Below are 18,315 nucleotides of genomic sequence, written 5' to 3'. Positions count from 1 at the left end.
TATATATATATATAAACACATACCATTTTGTTGTGTAGGTCATGGAAATGAATTTCACAAACTTTCTCCGCGGTTTCCTCTGATTCGAAGGTGACAAATCCAAAGCCTAAAAGGAACAGAAATTATGGAGAGTTAGAAAACGAAGGTCAGTGAGCATTTCGGACCGTGATGTTTCCTAGGTTTCACAAACCTTCCATGGAGAGGAACAGAAACTGACAAATATTTCTGTGACCACCGGTGACTGTCAGTACGGTTAGGTAGTCTTATCTGGAAGTTTATGGCAGTGATGTGTTAGTGAAAGAGGAACAAAGGACACGCGTTAAACCCTCGCAGTGGAATCAAAACAAAAGGTCTGTGCGAGGAAAAGAGTGTGAACGGCAAGTGGGGTAAAGTTGGGTGGAAACCGGAAACAAGTGATGTCTGCGAAACGTGAACCGACAAAAATGGATGACGGAAAAAGAACATTGTTGAAAATACCTGCACATCCTGCTGCTTTAGTTACTCAAAAGTGTGAGGCAATGAATTTGACAGACCGGAACGGTGAACTGATAAACTATTGGAGGGCTGGCAGATTATCGAATTCACGTATAACAAGTATAAGTATCGGTTGATTTAGGTCACGTAAGGTCAGGGAAAGACACACTTTTGTGGGCTTACAAACTATACGCGCGAAAAAAGACAACCAAACTTCACAATCAAAGCTCTAGTGGCACCTATACGAACTAGGTTGTTCATAGCACGATTCGCCGACTAAAGATTTATTTATCCACTAGGATGGCCAATCAAAATGCCGAAACTCTCAAACCTAACACAAAATGAGCGAGTAGTTGGAACCGCGAAAACGACGACGGCTGGTAGTGTCACGATGACTGAAACACACCAAAACCTCAATTTACTTTGGCTTCCTGTACTCAGTAGGATGTGACCCATTAATTAAGCTCAAACCAATTCGTACAAAGACTGGGTTGAATTTTGGCTGATCTAAGTCATTATGTTGCAATTGGGCTATCAGATAGTGAATCTGAAGCTCACGTTTATCGCTCGTTACTGTATTCAGCCATTCCACCTCTGGGGTGCTGAATCAGATAGGTTGACTCAAGTAAGGCCAACTTCATCGGACTGCACTGCACAGGGTCTACCGTACATGGCATCCTTATCCATTGGGTCTATCCACTGGGTCATAGACTAGTGAAAACTCAAAGGGTGCGTTTTTTTTATCAAGTTTACAATAATTAGACTGCCGGTTTATCTCAACTGGATGACCAGAAAATATGCGAACGGTAGTATGTAGCCCAGCGGTTAGTGACACGGATACCCATCAAGGGACCAGCACTCAAAAGTGGCTCCTGCTACTTCTGCTCACAAAAATTGAGCACTTCCCCGGTTGCGGACCCGAGTCCCGTCCTGGTGTCTGTTGTCGTGACGATAAGACACAGACTGGCATATGGGCAGATTGACAGAGGGTAGTAAGAATAATAGACATTCACAGACATACAAACACACTCAGTCTGCCAGTGGGGCGTGGTCCGATGGTCAGCATCGAAGTACGCATGCGTAAATTAGACGAAAAACTCCGACGGACACGTCAGGGTACACCTGAGGTGGGTATTAGGTAATATTTCATCCCTTTGTACGGTGATCGATCGATAATTGGTACTGACAGACACACTGAAGATTGTTAGCGGCTTTCAGTGAACTTAAGCCGAAGTGACAACAACAAAAAACGGTCAGGTGGCCTGATGGAGCATAACGGACTGCTGTGTAGTTAACTCCGATCACGATCATAAGCTAACTCTATCAGGCGTCAACGATCAGTCTGACTGAGTAGCTGGTACTGCCAGGGTAGATATGAACCTACGATTTCAGTTCTGACGATGGAAACAAACAATTCTGACACCAATCGAGGGACAGACATAGACTCATTAAAAAAGACCGGTGAACTTTTCGGAAAGGCATGGAAAACAACTCGTAGTTATTGCTAGGCAACATTCCGTTTTTCCTTTGGTAGAAAATTTTCGTCAGGTTTCAAGGACAGTCAAGTTTCAACCCACACGGAGAATCAGTCGACAAGGTGACTTATTTGAAAGCACGCCTAAGCAAGTTTAGGTGCAGACCATGTGTTTTTTTGCCACTTACTGTGTGAGAGTAAGGGCTGCAACGAAGGGTCGAGGGTTTCAGTTTTGACCGGGTTTGTGGTTCTGCCTGCTCAACTTGGATGTCGTCCACAATTCTGGTGGCCTGTATTAGTAAGTTGCGCTTAAGACAAGTGGGTTAGCAGGAAAGACTACTGGAGATTTTCAGGTTCGGTTTCCTACTTTGGATCTAAATCACATTTGCTAATGATCCTCCTGGGCTGATACACAGCGCCACGTGTAAGATGAGGGTAATCCACAATTGCCCACACACACCATTCAGATCCTGTTCCTACGTTTACACTGAGATGCGTGGCGATGTCCTCCACAGTGATGGGGATCGTAAGCCCTGACTTGAAACTTCCACATTCTCAAAATCCATTTTGTATCTCGTGTATGATGTATGCCCTAACTTTAAATCTTTAACCAGCGTCTGGTATTCATCTGTAGTTACTGGTGGTTTGGTTATTCTTCCCTGGTACCTACCACTTCTGTTTTGCCATTCTCTGGCTATCAGTACAGTGTAGATCCTTGTTCAATCGATGAATTCATCTTCATGTACACAAGCCCAAGTTTTTTTTCGATTAGGAAGCAATCCCTCACTTGCACCAATACTAGGAGTAACACGTTTTACTTCCTGGAACGTTACTTTAATGTTGGCCGTGTTTAGCGATCTCCGAGTGAACCCAGATGTTTCCGACTCATATACAATGACAGTTGTGCCAAATCATTCCTTACTGGGACCGTAATCACATTAAGCACCGCTGTGATCTAACTCAGTGGGTGCCTACTTTCTTTAACCTTGTTCCTGTGTTTTTGGACCACAGTTCAGACTGCTTCTTCAGTACACAGCGCTCTGACTCGATCAAACATCGATGGGACGATGCTAACGTATACGGATTTGGAACGGACCGACGAGTAACTCAGTAGAGTTATTCATCATCAGATCCACCTTTCTTTTTGGCTTCGATTATGTCTTCCTGTTTCTTGTTTGCACATGTTGAACCACAGTACATATTCTTGACAATAATACATAGCAAATGAGTGCAGACGGTTGCTCAGATGAACACTTCGGCAAGATTCATAAAAAACTGTTATTCAATGGTAAGTATAAAGATATGCTGTCCCAAACAAGCTGTGATGACAGATCGCAAATGTGACAGGTCTCTGTGCGTCTCTTGCCAATTAATCGATCGGTTATATCATACTGACCCGTGGAAAAATTCAGGTCAAACGGCACGCGACTCACTCAACCATACGCCGACTCAAACAATACGTAAGGACTACGGGATCTTCAGAATTCAACGAGCTAAGCGATCAAGCCTATTCCCTATTCACATAGAGTATATGAACCAAATAATCCCGTGATAAGTGAAAGAAGAGTTTTCGAGAAACATACCAATGTGCAAATCAATTTGGTTTTCACGAAAAACTCAAGTGAATCACACGTTTATGAGAGATATCGCAGTAATTTTCATAAAGGCAACTACTCACCAGGTTCCTGAAAACCCATCGACAGCCCACGACCAGTTTCGCCCATCTTGGGGCTCATCAGGCAGACGCAGTCCCCGAGTTTCCGTCAACCTTATGTTCTACTTGAATCCAAATTGGACTGTTTTCGATGATGAGCCCCAAGAAGGGCGAAACCGGTCGTGGGCTGTCGAAGAATTTTCAGCAACCTTGTGAGTAGTTTCCTTTATAAAAGAAGACTTCTTTTCAGAGAAATTGATAGCGCCTTAATTCTGTGTTCTGCCTGTGCTCATTGCGACGGCTGGATAAGGTAGGTGAATGGACAATGATCCAAGAGTCCTAATCACACAACCATAAATATTACCAGTGCAATTTCAGTTGCCCTTTGGAATCGTATGGGACTTTCACAAATGTGCTCGTTACTCACGCACACTACGGTGTACGTCGGTCACTCCGGACTCCAAGTCATTTTGGACGTATCACGTGAAAAAGTGAAATTGATATTCATCATTCGACGAAAGTTTCACGGACTATGTCAACCGAAAGTCAACACGACTAAACTGTTCAGAGTATCCTCGCTTATATGTAGCCCACATCCGAAATTTCATGCGAGTTTCAAATTACTTATTCTCACACAGTTGTTAGAAAAAGACATCAAAATTACATGAAATGAATATGGTGAAGCTAAAAGAAACCAACAACAAAAAGCTTGTGCTATGTGATATCCATTCAAATACTACGAGAGTACCAAGATAAGGATAATAACAGATCTTGGATAAAGCATCTCTCCAACAGACAGCACAGGGACAGACGAAGGACCCCACGAACTTGGATTACCTATCCAGCCTACAAGCAACAATAAAACAGGAACCATTGCCTGCGTTCCCGCATAACCACCAAGGCATGATCTTGGTTAATCACTTCAAGAACGGTCCACTATGTAGACGGCTGTTGCGTATGAAGCTTTCACCAGTCCCAGTGGATGGCATTCATCCTTCCGAGGGAGGGCTGCCACAAATGTCGAACGCTGTTACGCTACGATGCCCGAGCACGTGGGAGGCTCTGATCTGAGTACTTAGGATACGGTCTAAAAATAATTCTGAGGGCATGATATAACATGCTACTCATAAAGTTGCCCAAAAAGTCAAAAGCCAACTAGTGAATTCGCCCTTCTTGAGGTACATCATTTCCGAGTTTCTGTCAATCTCAGGTTCTACTACCAGATTTGTGTGCAATTAAGGAAAGGCACTTATTCACAAATTGTATCGAATATCGTTCCAACTGCAACATCGAGCGGCTTCAATACGCGAGACACTTGATTGGAAAATTTAATAAACAAGGAATTCAGCTGAGATTTAGTTGATTAACACCAGATAAGCTCACTAATGAGTGTATATTGTCACTTTAATTTGAAAATATGCAGCAACACTACGTGATTAAGGTGCTGTCATACAATAGCATAAAAAACCAGTAGGTACTCTGGTCCCGAGCCTATGATGTTGTGTTCTACCACCGCCCGCTTCGGTAACCTGAAGGCTCGAAATGAATACCACATTATCTTATAGAAAGAGCCCCACGCATAATACGCAAACCTTTCTTTATGCAAACAACGCTTTCGTCAACTGGCTTGTGCGACCGTTAGCCCGTGGAAACAGCAGACTTATCAGGGCCAGACGAATTGGTGAACCAGAAACGTAAGTCCTTGGCATAGTAGGCCGAATGACTGGTCCAACCAAAGGTTCACCTTTTACATTTTGGCACGTGGCATGACCCGGTAAGACGAAACCGGCTGCAACAGCTTGGATGCAGATAGTTGAGGTAAAAATCTTAGTTCCACTGGATTCATTTCAATCCTCTCCGTTTTATGAGTGTCACCATAATGTTGTGACGAATGCTCTTGACGACCGGCCACCAATTTTCAAAGGAGTGTGACATTTCGCGAGATTTTTAAATGTCATGTCCAAATTGCTGCTATAGGTGAATGCCACTTGGCGCTGTCTTCCGATTGGCTGTACGTCCATCCCACAGTAATAGGTTATTGCTATGGCCCATCATTTTCGAAAAGGAAAAGCCCCACTACTACTGAAATTCCGGACCTTTATTCGTCTCAGTTGGTTTGGCAAACTTCCTAACAGGAAGCTTATGCCAAATCCTCTCAAACGACTATGAGAGCCGACAAAATACACTCATCCGCAAAACAAGCTTGTTCTGATATGAAATTCAACTGAACCCAGCTGAATCCTTTGTTTACGAGTTTTCAGCAACCTTATGCGTAGTGCTTCGTCTAGACTATGAGAGCCATTTTACTACCCTATTCCGCTACCGATTACCATAGTGTGTTAGTAAAATAAAAGCCAAAACATGTGAACGATTCACTCTGCATGTACTGTGTAACTGATGAGCATGCGCGCACAATAACAACTTAGTGTGTTTGAGGGTCCGAAGATTGAAAGGCGGCCAAAAAGCAGGGCAGTGAAGTGGGGACGACAAAAGTGGAGATGTGACTGACTGACGAACCTCCAGTCGGGGTCCACTGAACAGTGGCAGTTAGATGGAGTGGAAGTGTGGTCAGGAGATAGTGGTGAGAGAAGTAGGGGCATCCACGGTCGCCTGTTCACAATTTATGCTTTGCTGCACGCAGTGATTAGGTGATTCGGCTAACGTGACCACGCGCGAGGTGATGCGAAATGGAAGTATAGTGATCCCTTGCCACATCGCAACTTTCGAGCAGTTAGTTGGAACGTACATTTTTTCTTAGGAATATCGCGGCATCCGCATAACCCGCAATAGGTCGTCTTTATGAATTTTCATTATTCACTTTATTTTATTAACCGCAATATAGGAACCTCAGTTGAAGAGCGGGGAAATAGTAGAACTGTCTGAAATATAGTACAGTGCATATAACATCACAGCACACCAGTAAGTACCCAATGTTGTTAATATGCCGGTGGGAGAAAGAGTCCGGTTCTTGCGATTGGCTTCTGGCTACGCCACATACACTCGAGTCGGGAAGCAAGGATTACTGGCCCGTATGAAAGAATAAGTGTAGATATAGCTAACATTTTCACGGATTGTACACAAAATCCCCCCTTGCATCTGTCTTCCACATGCGTCTAGTATATTTTGAGAGAGCGGACTGGAAATTTAGGGATTAAACAAACATATCGTTTCTCAGCATACCACCCGAGCACTGTAGACTTTTGCCTTTTCCTGAAATTCCGCTCATCGATGATGACGAGGATATAAAGGGGAAAGAAAAGGTGTTGAAGACGACCGCCTATTCAATTCATTGTAGGTAAACCAAACCAGTGATTTGGTGCCATGTGCACTTCGATGGTTGCTTCTCCGACGTAGTAGCTCGGATGCAGGAGCGTCATTGACTGTGTTATTGGGTCACATCATTAATTGTAATTAACCCTGTTGGTGGAGCGTCCCCGGATCACCAGCCCGGAGAAGGGGAAACGGAAACTGCTCACGTAACTGGGTTCAATAGACAGAACTATCGTACGTAATTGCCAGACCAGAAGCTGCCGGTCGCTGGGGTGTCTCCATTCCGGGAATAGCTGGACAAAGGATTTTGCGAAACAGATAGTCTATTGGCATTGGAACTAGCGTGGCCTAAGGAATGTGAGAGCAGAGTGGAAACTTTCCAAGGCAAAAAACCTATTAGAATGACTTTAACATTACTAATACGATGTTCGGAAAATGATTCCGACGCGTTCAAAAGAAGACCGATGAAAGTCTTTGTGTATCTGAGCACAGAGACATGCCTCTGACCCAAAAAACACCGCAGATCAGAATGCGGAAGTGACGATGGAGAGACTGAAGTCAGGCTGATGCCACAGACGTTGGTTGTCAAAATTTTCAACTCGACCAAACAAAGCTAAGCATGGAAGCTATCCCTCAGTCAACAATCATATTCTGTCAATCAAAAACGCACTCACCCCGATGTCTGTTAGTCGTTTTGTCCATCATAAGTTCACAAGATTCAATCTGCCAATGAGAGGACGGAAAATTTCACGCAAGTCAAGTACAGAGTAGTTATCATAATTTATAAGATTGGCGCAAGACTGGGAAGGTAAACTTGTGGGAAGTTGGGGAAACGGAGAACATTTCCCACTTGTTTGGCAGGATAGGACCGACGGTAAGAATTGTATTACAGGGACAATGCAAGGATGCAGGACAGCTAGGTCGTATTCTGTTGGGTCGTAGTGCATAATCCCACTAAAGGCAGATTATACACACACGCAGATTAGCCTCTTCGACAGAATGTTGAAGACAACTCTCATATTGGGACGGAACACAAATGGCTACAGGATAGCAAAATGCTAAGCCCAACTACGTGATCAGATTCGAGTCATAAAATAGCGACATATTTTGTGTGAGTACGTTTGACCGTCACCAAAAAGGACAACGTTCAAACGCCTTGCTGGGGGGGGGGCAGTATTGTTAGAAATAGGCTCGCGTTACTGACGTTTCCCAATAAGGATGCGACAGATGTACCGTGCTCCTCACCTGTTCAGCTGGCTTCACGTGGGGCGGAAGGCGAAATCTAGATTCCACAAGTCACTGGTGCGTCAGGGTGTAACAATGTTTGTATGCGATATTTATGATAACTGGCGTCATACCCGGTACAACTTACTGCTCGATCACCTCCGTGGTTCAACGATGGATTATCTAAACTCCATCCGGAAGTCATCAAGTACAATGCCCAGGATTCGGCCGAACGGGTAATAGTGCTGAAGGAAGCATGAATTAAGTTCGCAAAATATACTCACTAGCTAATCAAAATAGTCCAGTTTGGGTTCAGGTAGAAATAAAGAAACTCGGGGACTGCGCCTACCTGATGAGCTCCAAGAAGGGCGGAACCGGTCGTGCGCTGTCGACGAATTTTCAGAAACCTTAGAGCATTGCATGACTTAAGTTCCTTAAGAAGTGGTGAATGTTAGCACGCGAGTTTGGTACTCTGGCTAGCATTTCAGCTCCTAGATAACTGCGTTATAAATCCGGAATCCCTAGGCTACCGATGTTCGTTTGAGACTGTAAACAGGCATGCCACTGATTCTACGCTTTTCTGTGCAGGTGGCACGGTTCGTCACGCTACGCTAGTGTGAATCCGATGCGCATGTTGCCATGGCATCTGATTTCAATAAACAAAACATACTGCAATGCCAACTGGTATGGGCGTCTATGACCAAGTGAGATATCAGTACCTTCTACACTGAATGCGTATCAGATGCAGTGACGACTATGTCAACAATCGAACAACTCTTCTCCTTATCTGCACACGTGAATGGTTGTGAGGCAAACAATTATTACCAAGTTGTGCTGTAAGAGTATTCATAAAGTTGTTCTCCTTATTGATCCTGTAGTTGCCATGACAAGGGAGACCACATGACAAATGCTCACAATCATTACCACTGAAGTTGGAAATAAACTGTCGAAATGGCTGTCATGGGTGTGGATTTGCAGAATGATTAATCGAAGTGAGTATCAGACCACCACGTATTGTTAGGATGAATGGGACTCCCTGGTGTGGAGCCTCACCAGCTGCTTGTGCGGGGTGTTTACTAGCATGTTCGAACACAATTCATATGTTGGACACAGTGTACTCAACTTCTGAGACAGTTAAATTCACGCCGAACAAACAGAGTCGAGGGATTGCATATCCCACCGCAACAGCCCCGTGTTTTGTTTAAGTTTGCATAATTCAGACAGTTATGGTGCATTGCCTGTACGTAGGAAGCAGCACCGTGGCTTTTTTTACTTGTCTATCCAAAACTCGCCAACTGGTCAAAATGTCGTCATACTTTGGTTTGTGAAAATAAGATATTCCTGAAAATATTGTGCCAGCCTCACATATACAACCGAACTTCAAAACGATGTTCAGTGATGTTGAAAGTGCGAACACTGTTGAACCAACTCTTCATCCATAGCTTCACTCTTCACTCTATACTAGTCTTCATGATCATACGGCAAGTAAATAGAGATACTTAAGTCTGATACACTGCTGTTGATGCTCCCGCGCCGTTCCCATTGACGTGCGTTTTCTGTGCGAACAATTTGATATGCACATGGGCTGGTTTTATTGAAGTTTATGGAACGAACAATCGGCTGAACTCGGCGAGAAAGTTAACCCCGTGACGAAAAAAACAGTTTTTCTCTGTATTTAGCTCAGTGGTTAGAGCGTGCATTTACTAACCGGAAGGTCCGTGGTTCGAACCCGACCTCTGTCTCCCGATTTCCCCTGTCCGGACTTGGGCAGCCTGGCATTATCCTAGCCCTCGTGCTTCCTTCTGGTGACATGGCAGCTAGACAACGAAAGGGTGCTACAGCTGAAGGATTTTTTCACTAAAGACAAACAACTTTCATCACTGGATGGCGTCTCGTATCAGACCCTGATGACAATGAGTGGCTAGTTGCAAGTATTGACAACAGACCTAACGCACTCACTTCCCACCGGGTGTCACCGAAGTACAAACGGCGAGACTGATGGACAACATATGCGTGTGCACGAAAGGATGAGTCGCCTCAGGTCAATTGAGCTGTGACAAATTCATTCGTTACTTTGACAATAAACGAGGTGCACAAATTTGTGGGAGGAAATGTGTTGTGTCCCAAGCTTCAGATGTCACCGAACCATAATAATGACAATGACGAATTGCATGACGCGTTGATGAAATTACTTCCCTTATTTAGGCTTCCAAGCACAACTCTTGCTTCGGTATGAGTCGATTACGGGAAGAGGAGAGCAGCATAAGTAGTCTAGGCCCATAACCCGACTAGACAGAGCATACGGGTGGCGGGAGGGGGCTGTGGAAAACAGGTCCGTAAGTACATCCAAGTGGATGAAAGAACTGGTGAAGGGAAAAACCTGACATTGCATGAAGTTAAAATCTGTGCGCAATTTTACAGGGGTGGGTGGGTATGAAGACTGCATCATTTGAGGAGTATTGGAATGTTCCTTAACGGGATTTGTCCGAACGAACAAGGACGACGCCCAGTGTAGTATTCTGGCTTAGACGGACTGCACAAAGTGATCAATACCTCCAACTTTCTTTAGTTAGGCTACCATCGTACCCTTATTTTGCAGGAGAAAAGCAGTCCTTCATGTTAGATGTGGTACCTTGAACAATGGTAAGGTGGCCGTTATGTATGCGATTATGCTTCAATTTCTATGGTTCTCCTATCGCGGATGCAATTCAATTGGACATTCGAACAATACTAAGTGACTCTATGGTGGCCCGCTAGATTTCGGTTTCAAAATATAGTGCCCAAACACAATTAAGTCTATTAACGTTTTCATCGAAGATAAACCATTCAAAATAACTGACGCGTCAAAAGAAAGTTATTGTTTGGGGCAGAGATCAGGTTTACACTCAAACGACAGATCCTCTCTCAACATATACGTTATCGGTCCGTAAAATTCATATACCAGCAAAAAACGATCATTTCAAGGCGGATAAAACTGAAATCAGATTGAATAACTGCCAGCAGAACTCTTAAACGGTGAAATGTATACCAAGCAGATGTTACGGACCGAATATGTTGCGAGGGGGGTAAAACTTTGTTTCTGCAATTCAACAGAGAGTTGTCGCAGTTGTTAAAGCGCGAATTTATTGACCAGAAGGTCAAACCCGACTTCTGCATTTCGACTTCTCCTATCTAGGCTTAGGCAACCTGGCAGTATCCCAGCGCTCGTGCCTCCTTCTGGTGGCATGGCAGTCAGGCACCGAAAGGGTCTTTAAGCTGAATGATTATTATTGTCATCTCAAGGAAACCCGTTTACATGCACACAAGATCTGGTCTAAAAAAGAACTCCACACGCGTTTTAACATTCATATCACGGCACGTCCGGAGATGCTTCGACATCTGCATTTATACATAGTCCATCAATCTAATAAAGAAGAATGGCACCCTAATTTCAGGAAACTAGAGAGTGAAATCGACTTTTGCCTCAAACAAGAGTACTTTTGTGAATATGTATCCCACTTTGACCCGGATCGTCCCGAAATTGTTTGATAGAACCTTTAAATTAAGAATTAAATATAGTTGCCTCCTTTCAAAGAGACTACCCGTCAGATTAGGACACTTGTAGTTTATCGCTTGAAGTGGCCTTTGTTAACAAACTCAGCCGCTCCCCCCACGAAGGAACGACGTTGCAGAATGTATCCTTTGGGACCGGTTATTTGATATCAAGTCCCAGAATGGAGTAAATGCATATTTGGATTGAGGCACAGAGCACAACCCACCCCTCGTCCTGGAACTGGGTCAACCATTGGTGGACATCAAAAGTGTGCAATGATGGGGTGGAGTAATCAGTAGTCGATAGGGCGACTATCTTTATGAAGATGTAACGTAAGTTTTAATCGTCACACACACACACACCGAATGTCATGAGGATACGAGGCAGTTACCTGAGGAAAAAAGATGCACCGATTGTTTAAGAAGTACTGCAGTCACCTCATGTCGAACGCTTGTAGAGATGAATGTTAACCTGCAATATCTTGCATACGTTTGGTCACCAGACGATATAACTTCACGGGTATGATGCAGAGTCGGCATTTCCTGCTATCAGCTTGCGTTTAATTAGTTAAGCCGACATTCAATTGTCTCAGCGTGGTCGCCTAGTGGACGACCCGATTTCCCCTATGAAGATTACTGTACTGTTTTCTGTTGCCTCTGTACTTCGCGAAATTGCTGATTCATGGACTTGTCACTCGTGTGTCCATCTTCGAGGGTACGGAACCCACATATCGGAGTTCCAGCCTTTCACACTGCACACAACCTCGCTCAAAGTCGACCTTGGTATGCCCGAATAGGACTACAGTAAATGTATCTTTAAAATCGCAAGAACCTGAGTGCTGGTCCAGACAGTGTGTCCTTATCACCGGGATTATTGAGCTAATTTTGCTACAACTAAAAGCAAAATCACGGCCATCGACGGTTGGCATTATCCGTTTAAAATCTCGGTTGAAATTCTTGCCCTATGTGTTCCACGCCTTATTCTGGATTACCAAACAGGCAGCGAAGCTGAGCAGACAAGCGCATGTCTAGTCAGACTGGATTTTATAAAATTGATCGATCATTGGCAGGCAGCTACTTAGCAAGAGTGCCCTAATTTGCTGTCAGCAGTGATCAACCACAGTGAAAATCTATTGAAATTGTTCATGTGTGTTTCTTCTGAAGACGCTGCCTTTGTCGTGATGAGATACCTTGATAATGGTGACCAAGGCACTGTGTTTTCAGAACCTGACATCGTTGCGCCTATATGGGTGGAGATCATTCGAATAAGCGAACAGTTCGCGAAAAGGGACCCGAAGGGCGTTCATCCCGTGATTGTTCACGAATAGCTAACTCATTTCACCTAAGCTAACCGGTTTCTCCATTCCAGCTATCGTGATCCTGTGCTCCATAGTTGGGAAAATGTCGAACTCACCAATAATTTGTATATTATGGGTTCGAGTACCAGCATTCAGTCAGGATGGCGTCGTGCCTTCTGGAATGATTATGGTGCTGGTGTGACGGATATCCTACTGATGGGGCATGCGAGTAGTACGTCTTCGCGTAAATCCGCTTTGCGTCTCTTGAAAAGTGAGATCTATTAAGGAATTCGTGGAGTCTCTCTGTAGCATTTACTTGCAATTGAGTAACAGTCAATGAATATCCAGGAATGTTCAGGAAGACGCGTTCAATGAGAAGATGGATATTCAGGTTTTGTAAACAAGATGCTCCCCTGTCCAATAGTCTGTAACTGTTTAGTTGGTATTTTCTAATGAATAACCCACCAGTGACTGCCTTCTTCCTTTCACTGGTGCTGATTTCCTCTATGGTTGAACAGGTCTTATAGATCAGTGATTTGTGTTTTGAGGGTCTTGTAAAGAGGGCTAGCAGCCAAAATTCACTGGCTGCTACGTTCAAATGAGGTATGTATGATTAATTGTTTGTATGGTTAGTCAGTGTTTGGACCCTCAAAGAAGACCACCCCTAGGTGATCTTACTTGAGCCGTTCCCTATCATCACTCGGTAAGCTACAGGGCTCGATTAGCTTACGGTACGCCTGAAAATGTCTTCAAGACAGCTAGACTAAAGGGTGGGATTACGTGTCAACATCAGATTAGGTATTCTGTAAGCTATGAATTGTTTTTGTACACTGCCTTTGACCTTGAGTTGCCTACCAACATATTCGCGTTCTTTCTTGCCCCGGTGAGTATATGAGCTTTTCACTTTTTTCACCAACGTTAAAAAGTCGATATTGCGGACACCATCACGAAGCAACGTATCTGCAGTCGCAAAACAGAAGTGACAGAACGCATAAACAATCATGCTCCCAATCTTTTATACTTTGCATAAAAACCAACGGACCCGCCACACGATATACGACCAAACTTATTCGCCCGATGTATGGTTTTGAATGACATTTGCTCTCAGCTGAAAAGTCGTGGGAACAAAATATCACTAAAAGACTGGGCAAGTGGACTGGACAACCACACACATTCCACTCAGGTCGTAAACTGGTGGGGTAGCTCTGCACATTTTTGTAATTCGAAAAAAATGGGTCCGACAACTCAATCGTCCAGTTATTGGACACACACTCTTTTATGGCGTATCTGTCGCAAAACGCGCATCTTTTCCGGGACAAAACACACTGGAAGCTAGACAACACGCCAAGATGGCTGACGTTCGACACAAAACAGCACAATGACTTCTCTTGATCGATTCCGAGGATCACATTCGGGGCAACTGAACCACTATGCGGACAAGCAAGTCAAATCGGGATCCATACAAAGCGGCCGCAAACCGAGGGCTAGCGATTTTGCAACGGGTGAGGGATAACACAGAATCACGAGACATGGTCTATGAAGTATCACGCATGGCCGTTGGTTTGTAGCATTCTGAGGATTGGTTTGCCAATCGCTGAGCTTCCCAAAATACTTTTACGAAAATACGACACACGGCGCCAGAATGTAGCTTCTGGCCGTATTGAGGTTGGTCAACTAATGACAGTTCGATTGTGAAGCAACTAGTGCGGATCGCCAAAAGGAAGAAGTTTGGCGGGAGCATAATAAGTATCAACAGCGGAGTCAGTGACCAACTGTCGGACCGAACGAAACTTTTGAAAATAAAAGGAAGCCTTCGAGGATAACACCAACTAACGTCCATGTAGCCGTGTGGAAATTAGGCTGGTGTTAATGCGAAACTTGAGTGAATCCCAGCTAGACCCCTAATTCTTCAACTGAATGTGTTGCAAACAGTCCGCCTAATGTTCCCGTTGGTACGATATTTGAGACATCGCAGTGCGTTTTCTGGAAGGAAAACCACTCGTAGGCTTGCTGAGGGCTCTTCGATAACCAAAGACCGGTTTCACCCTTTTGCTTCGAGTTCACCAGATAGGCGTTTTTTCCAAGTTTCCCTCAACCTTATGTAATACTTGAACCCAAACCGTATGTGATGCGAGAACTACAGTCATATGCACGCCAATTTCATTTTACCGAGAGACTACATGAATTCACAGCTGAATCTCTGGTTTATGATATTCTCCAGCTGAAAGTGCATTTTGTTTCGTTTACGCTCCAAAATATTACGCTAAACTCTAATTACTGTACGTTTTGGGCTCATGGTTGGTGTACGGCATTTAAAACTTAAGGCTTCCATTGGACAGGGGAGTGAATTGACTCTGAACATCAAGCTAAGCAAATTTATGCTTTTACAGTAGTTCCCGCTTGATCTCTGGTTTATGATATTCTCCAGCTGAAAGTGCATTTTGTTTCGTTTACGCTCCAAAATATTACGCTAAACTCTAATTACTGTACGTTTTGGGCTCATGGTTGGTGTACGGCATTTAAAACTTAAGGCTTCCATTGGACAGGGGAGTGAATTGACTCTGAACATCAAGCTAAGCAAATTTATGCTTTTACAGTAGAGACTTTAGGATAGCCAGGCGAAGTTGCATCAGTGCCAAGACATTATGTGCGTCAGTATAGCTTGTCATTCATAATTTCACTGCAGTAAAACACTTGATTCTTTACTGTCCTCTTGAGACCTAGTCAACTTGAAGTGGTCTCGACGAACAGCGGAAACAGCCTCTTAGTAACTCAACGGGTATAACGCGACAATGAAAGGAGTCGACAGATGTCTTTATGATTGACATGATCATAATAACGGGAAGATGCGATCGACGGAGAATGGGATAAATTAACTCAAAGAATAGAACAAACCAGATTTCGCACAGCTATATATACATAATTCGAGCAAGTGGGGCACAAGATATTCTTGCCCTTGTTATCTCCTGTAAAATTTGTTTATAAAATCATGAGACCATAACTCGGGGGTACTTGGAGATGATATCACTAAAATATATCATTAAAATGCGAGATAGAAATAACAGTACGCGGATCCACCAAAGGCATTGCTACTAAAAGCAATACTATTTGAGCTCTGAAAACAGGTTCATGCTCGAAATAACTGTGTTCCTCTGCCTCTTCGGCTCGTTTACCTTCCACCCATTCACTCCTTGCCTTTAACGTTGTTCAGAAGTCAGTCGCAAGGCATATTGCGACAGGCTTCTGTATGTTCGCTCGCTGATCTTATTCCTTCAGGTCTAAATCAATGGCAAGGACTTGTGTACAGCACCAAAATCGGATCAGAGAAAACCGCCTGGGCCCATTCAACTATGATTAGGCGTCTAGTGGTTTGACCATTACCGACCAGCAAATACGACTTGGATGTCAGTCATTCAGGTGGAAACATTCTACAAAACCTTAGAGTAAAGAAAATGTTGTATTGGAGTCTGCCGATAATCGAGCTGAGAAGATATAGACTCCATCTGAAATTCAGCGAATCAGGTCGTAAGTATTGCCATCTCAGCAAACAAATCAACAACTACTAGTAAGCACGACTATGTCAGGTGACCAGCTATCTAACATAGGTTGAACACAACAACTGGCGTTGCGAACCTCTCCTGCTGATAGCGATCGAATTCCATCAGTCGCGCTCGTGGTGCCTCTCTGAGCAGTTTATCTGTATGGATCAGAACGGCAGAAGTTCAGAAGGTTGTTACCTCATTCCGGGGTTTGTGATTAGGTACGGTTTGTCTAACTAAGCGAACACCTTTATTCGTGGGATGTCCAAAATCCTTACAATTCCCAAGATCACAAGGGTGGAAGGTATGTTTAAAAAAAGTTGTGAAATATACGTAACACAATACATATAAGGCCGTTAAAAACTTCGACAGCCCACGAGGGAGTTTGTCCTTCCAATCCGGGCTCATCAAGTAGGAGCTGTCCTCGGGTTTTCGTCAACCTTATTTTTTACTTGAACCCAAATTGAACGAAATTCGAAAAATACACTAATTTGCATTTCAGTGTGGTTCTCCAAGAGATGCACTTGAAAGCCGGCCGAATTTCTCTTTTATAGTGTTTTTCTCGCGTGAAACTAAAATTGGTATGCAAATGAGTGTATTCTTCGAAGGACACAGAATCTTGCCGAATTCAAGCTGAACACGTTTCATCATGTAAAATGCGTCGGTTGGCGCAGAGTTGATCAGCAAACACTAAAGGTATCATAACTATCACAGTAAGATTGCGTCATGTCTTTTGTCGTTAAGACTTGGACTCCTGGTGGTTTTCAGAAGGCGAATAACTCACATGAGAAGCAACATCCAGGACAAAAACTATGGGACTACGCAAAGATGGAGAAATTCTTCCATGGATTGCGCTTCAGTGCACCTGCTGACACCGGAAATAAGATATTCCAAAGAGCTATGAGTTGAAGAGGTTGACAAACGGAACACGCGAGTTATTTATCTGAGAGTAGGGTTCGTTTCATGGATTCCATTCTACGGAGTAAGCAACAGTATCGAAAAAGCAACTGACAGTGACCTATCAGAGGCATATGGACGAGGTCATATTGTGAGTAACAAAGTCCCCTTGAACTTCTGGGGTACCTGAATACAAACAACAAGGAGATATGATATTTTGACGTCTGAAGTCAGAATCTGGTATTGAGTTTTAGAATGGTCTGATTTCAATTATCGTGCCGTGAACGATGTACAAGACGTGTGGATTCCAAATCTACTGTATTGCTAACTAATCCACTGACGTCCGTTGTGCGTAATCGATTGGCTTTGATATTAAATGTGATCTATGGGCGATGACGACTCGGTTCTTGCGTTACGGACATGAATTCGGACCACCTGTTAAGTAATGGACCGGCGTTATCTGGGCTTGAGCATACGCTGACTCAACATGAATATCCGCCAGATTGCCTAGGAAACACAGGGTTCAACAAAAGTATCCACAACTTTATCACAAACACAGAGTGTGTACTTAGAGAAAACGTGCATTTTTTGGAAGAAAGAGAACACCCCGAAGCGACTGAAGAGTGTCCGAAAGCTACAGGGATCCCTCGGGTTATTAATACTGCACAGTGGAACAGTCATGTGGTGAAACAGTGCCGTGCGAGTATGCCCACACGTCCAAATCACGTCCGATTTCGTCATGTGCCGGAGCAAAGGTCAGGAAGTAGTTCACGCATTTCACGCCCACCCGATGGCCAAGGCACCCCGTACACAAGAGCACAGACAACCATCTATGATTAACCGAGTCAAAGAAATCAACCGCTCGAGAACCGATGTGGACGTGCAGGAGAGACTGGTGTATTAAGAGCAGATCGACCATCAAATACGGTCACAAGTGAATGGCGTAAATATATC

The 18,315-nt window shown here is 43.9% G+C and overlaps 2 protein-coding genes across 2 annotated transcripts in view; one reads left to right on the top strand and one right to left on the bottom strand.

Moving 5' to 3' along the window:
* Positions 1–13,210, top strand: part of T265_09340 (hypothetical protein) — a gene marked incomplete at both ends in the record, with an annotated part of 17,239 nt that extends 4,029 nt beyond the window's left edge. The window contains one exon of the mRNA XM_009175381.1: positions 12,997–13,210. Coding sequence (XP_009173645.1) covers positions 12,997–13,210 — 214 coding nt within the window. The remainder of the gene's footprint in view (positions 1–12,996) is intronic.
* The window catches only part of T265_09341 (hypothetical protein), a gene marked incomplete at both ends in the record, with an annotated part of 89,934 nt that overhangs the window by 19,487 nt on the left and 52,132 nt on the right, over positions 1–18,315 (bottom strand). The window contains 2 exons of the mRNA XM_009175380.1: positions 24–106; positions 7,547–7,595. Of these exons, the coding sequence (XP_009173644.1) occupies positions 24–106; positions 7,547–7,595 (132 nt within the window). The remainder of the gene's footprint in view (positions 1–23; positions 107–7,546; positions 7,596–18,315) is intronic.

This window comes from Opisthorchis viverrini (genome assembly GCF_000715545.1).
Source record: "Opisthorchis viverrini unplaced genomic scaffold opera_v5_269, whole genome shotgun sequence".
NCBI lineage: Eukaryota > Metazoa > Platyhelminthes > Trematoda > Opisthorchiida > Opisthorchiidae > Opisthorchis > Opisthorchis viverrini.
Note: the sequence above shows the minus strand (reverse complement) of the source record. Positions and strands in the feature narration are given on the sequence as shown.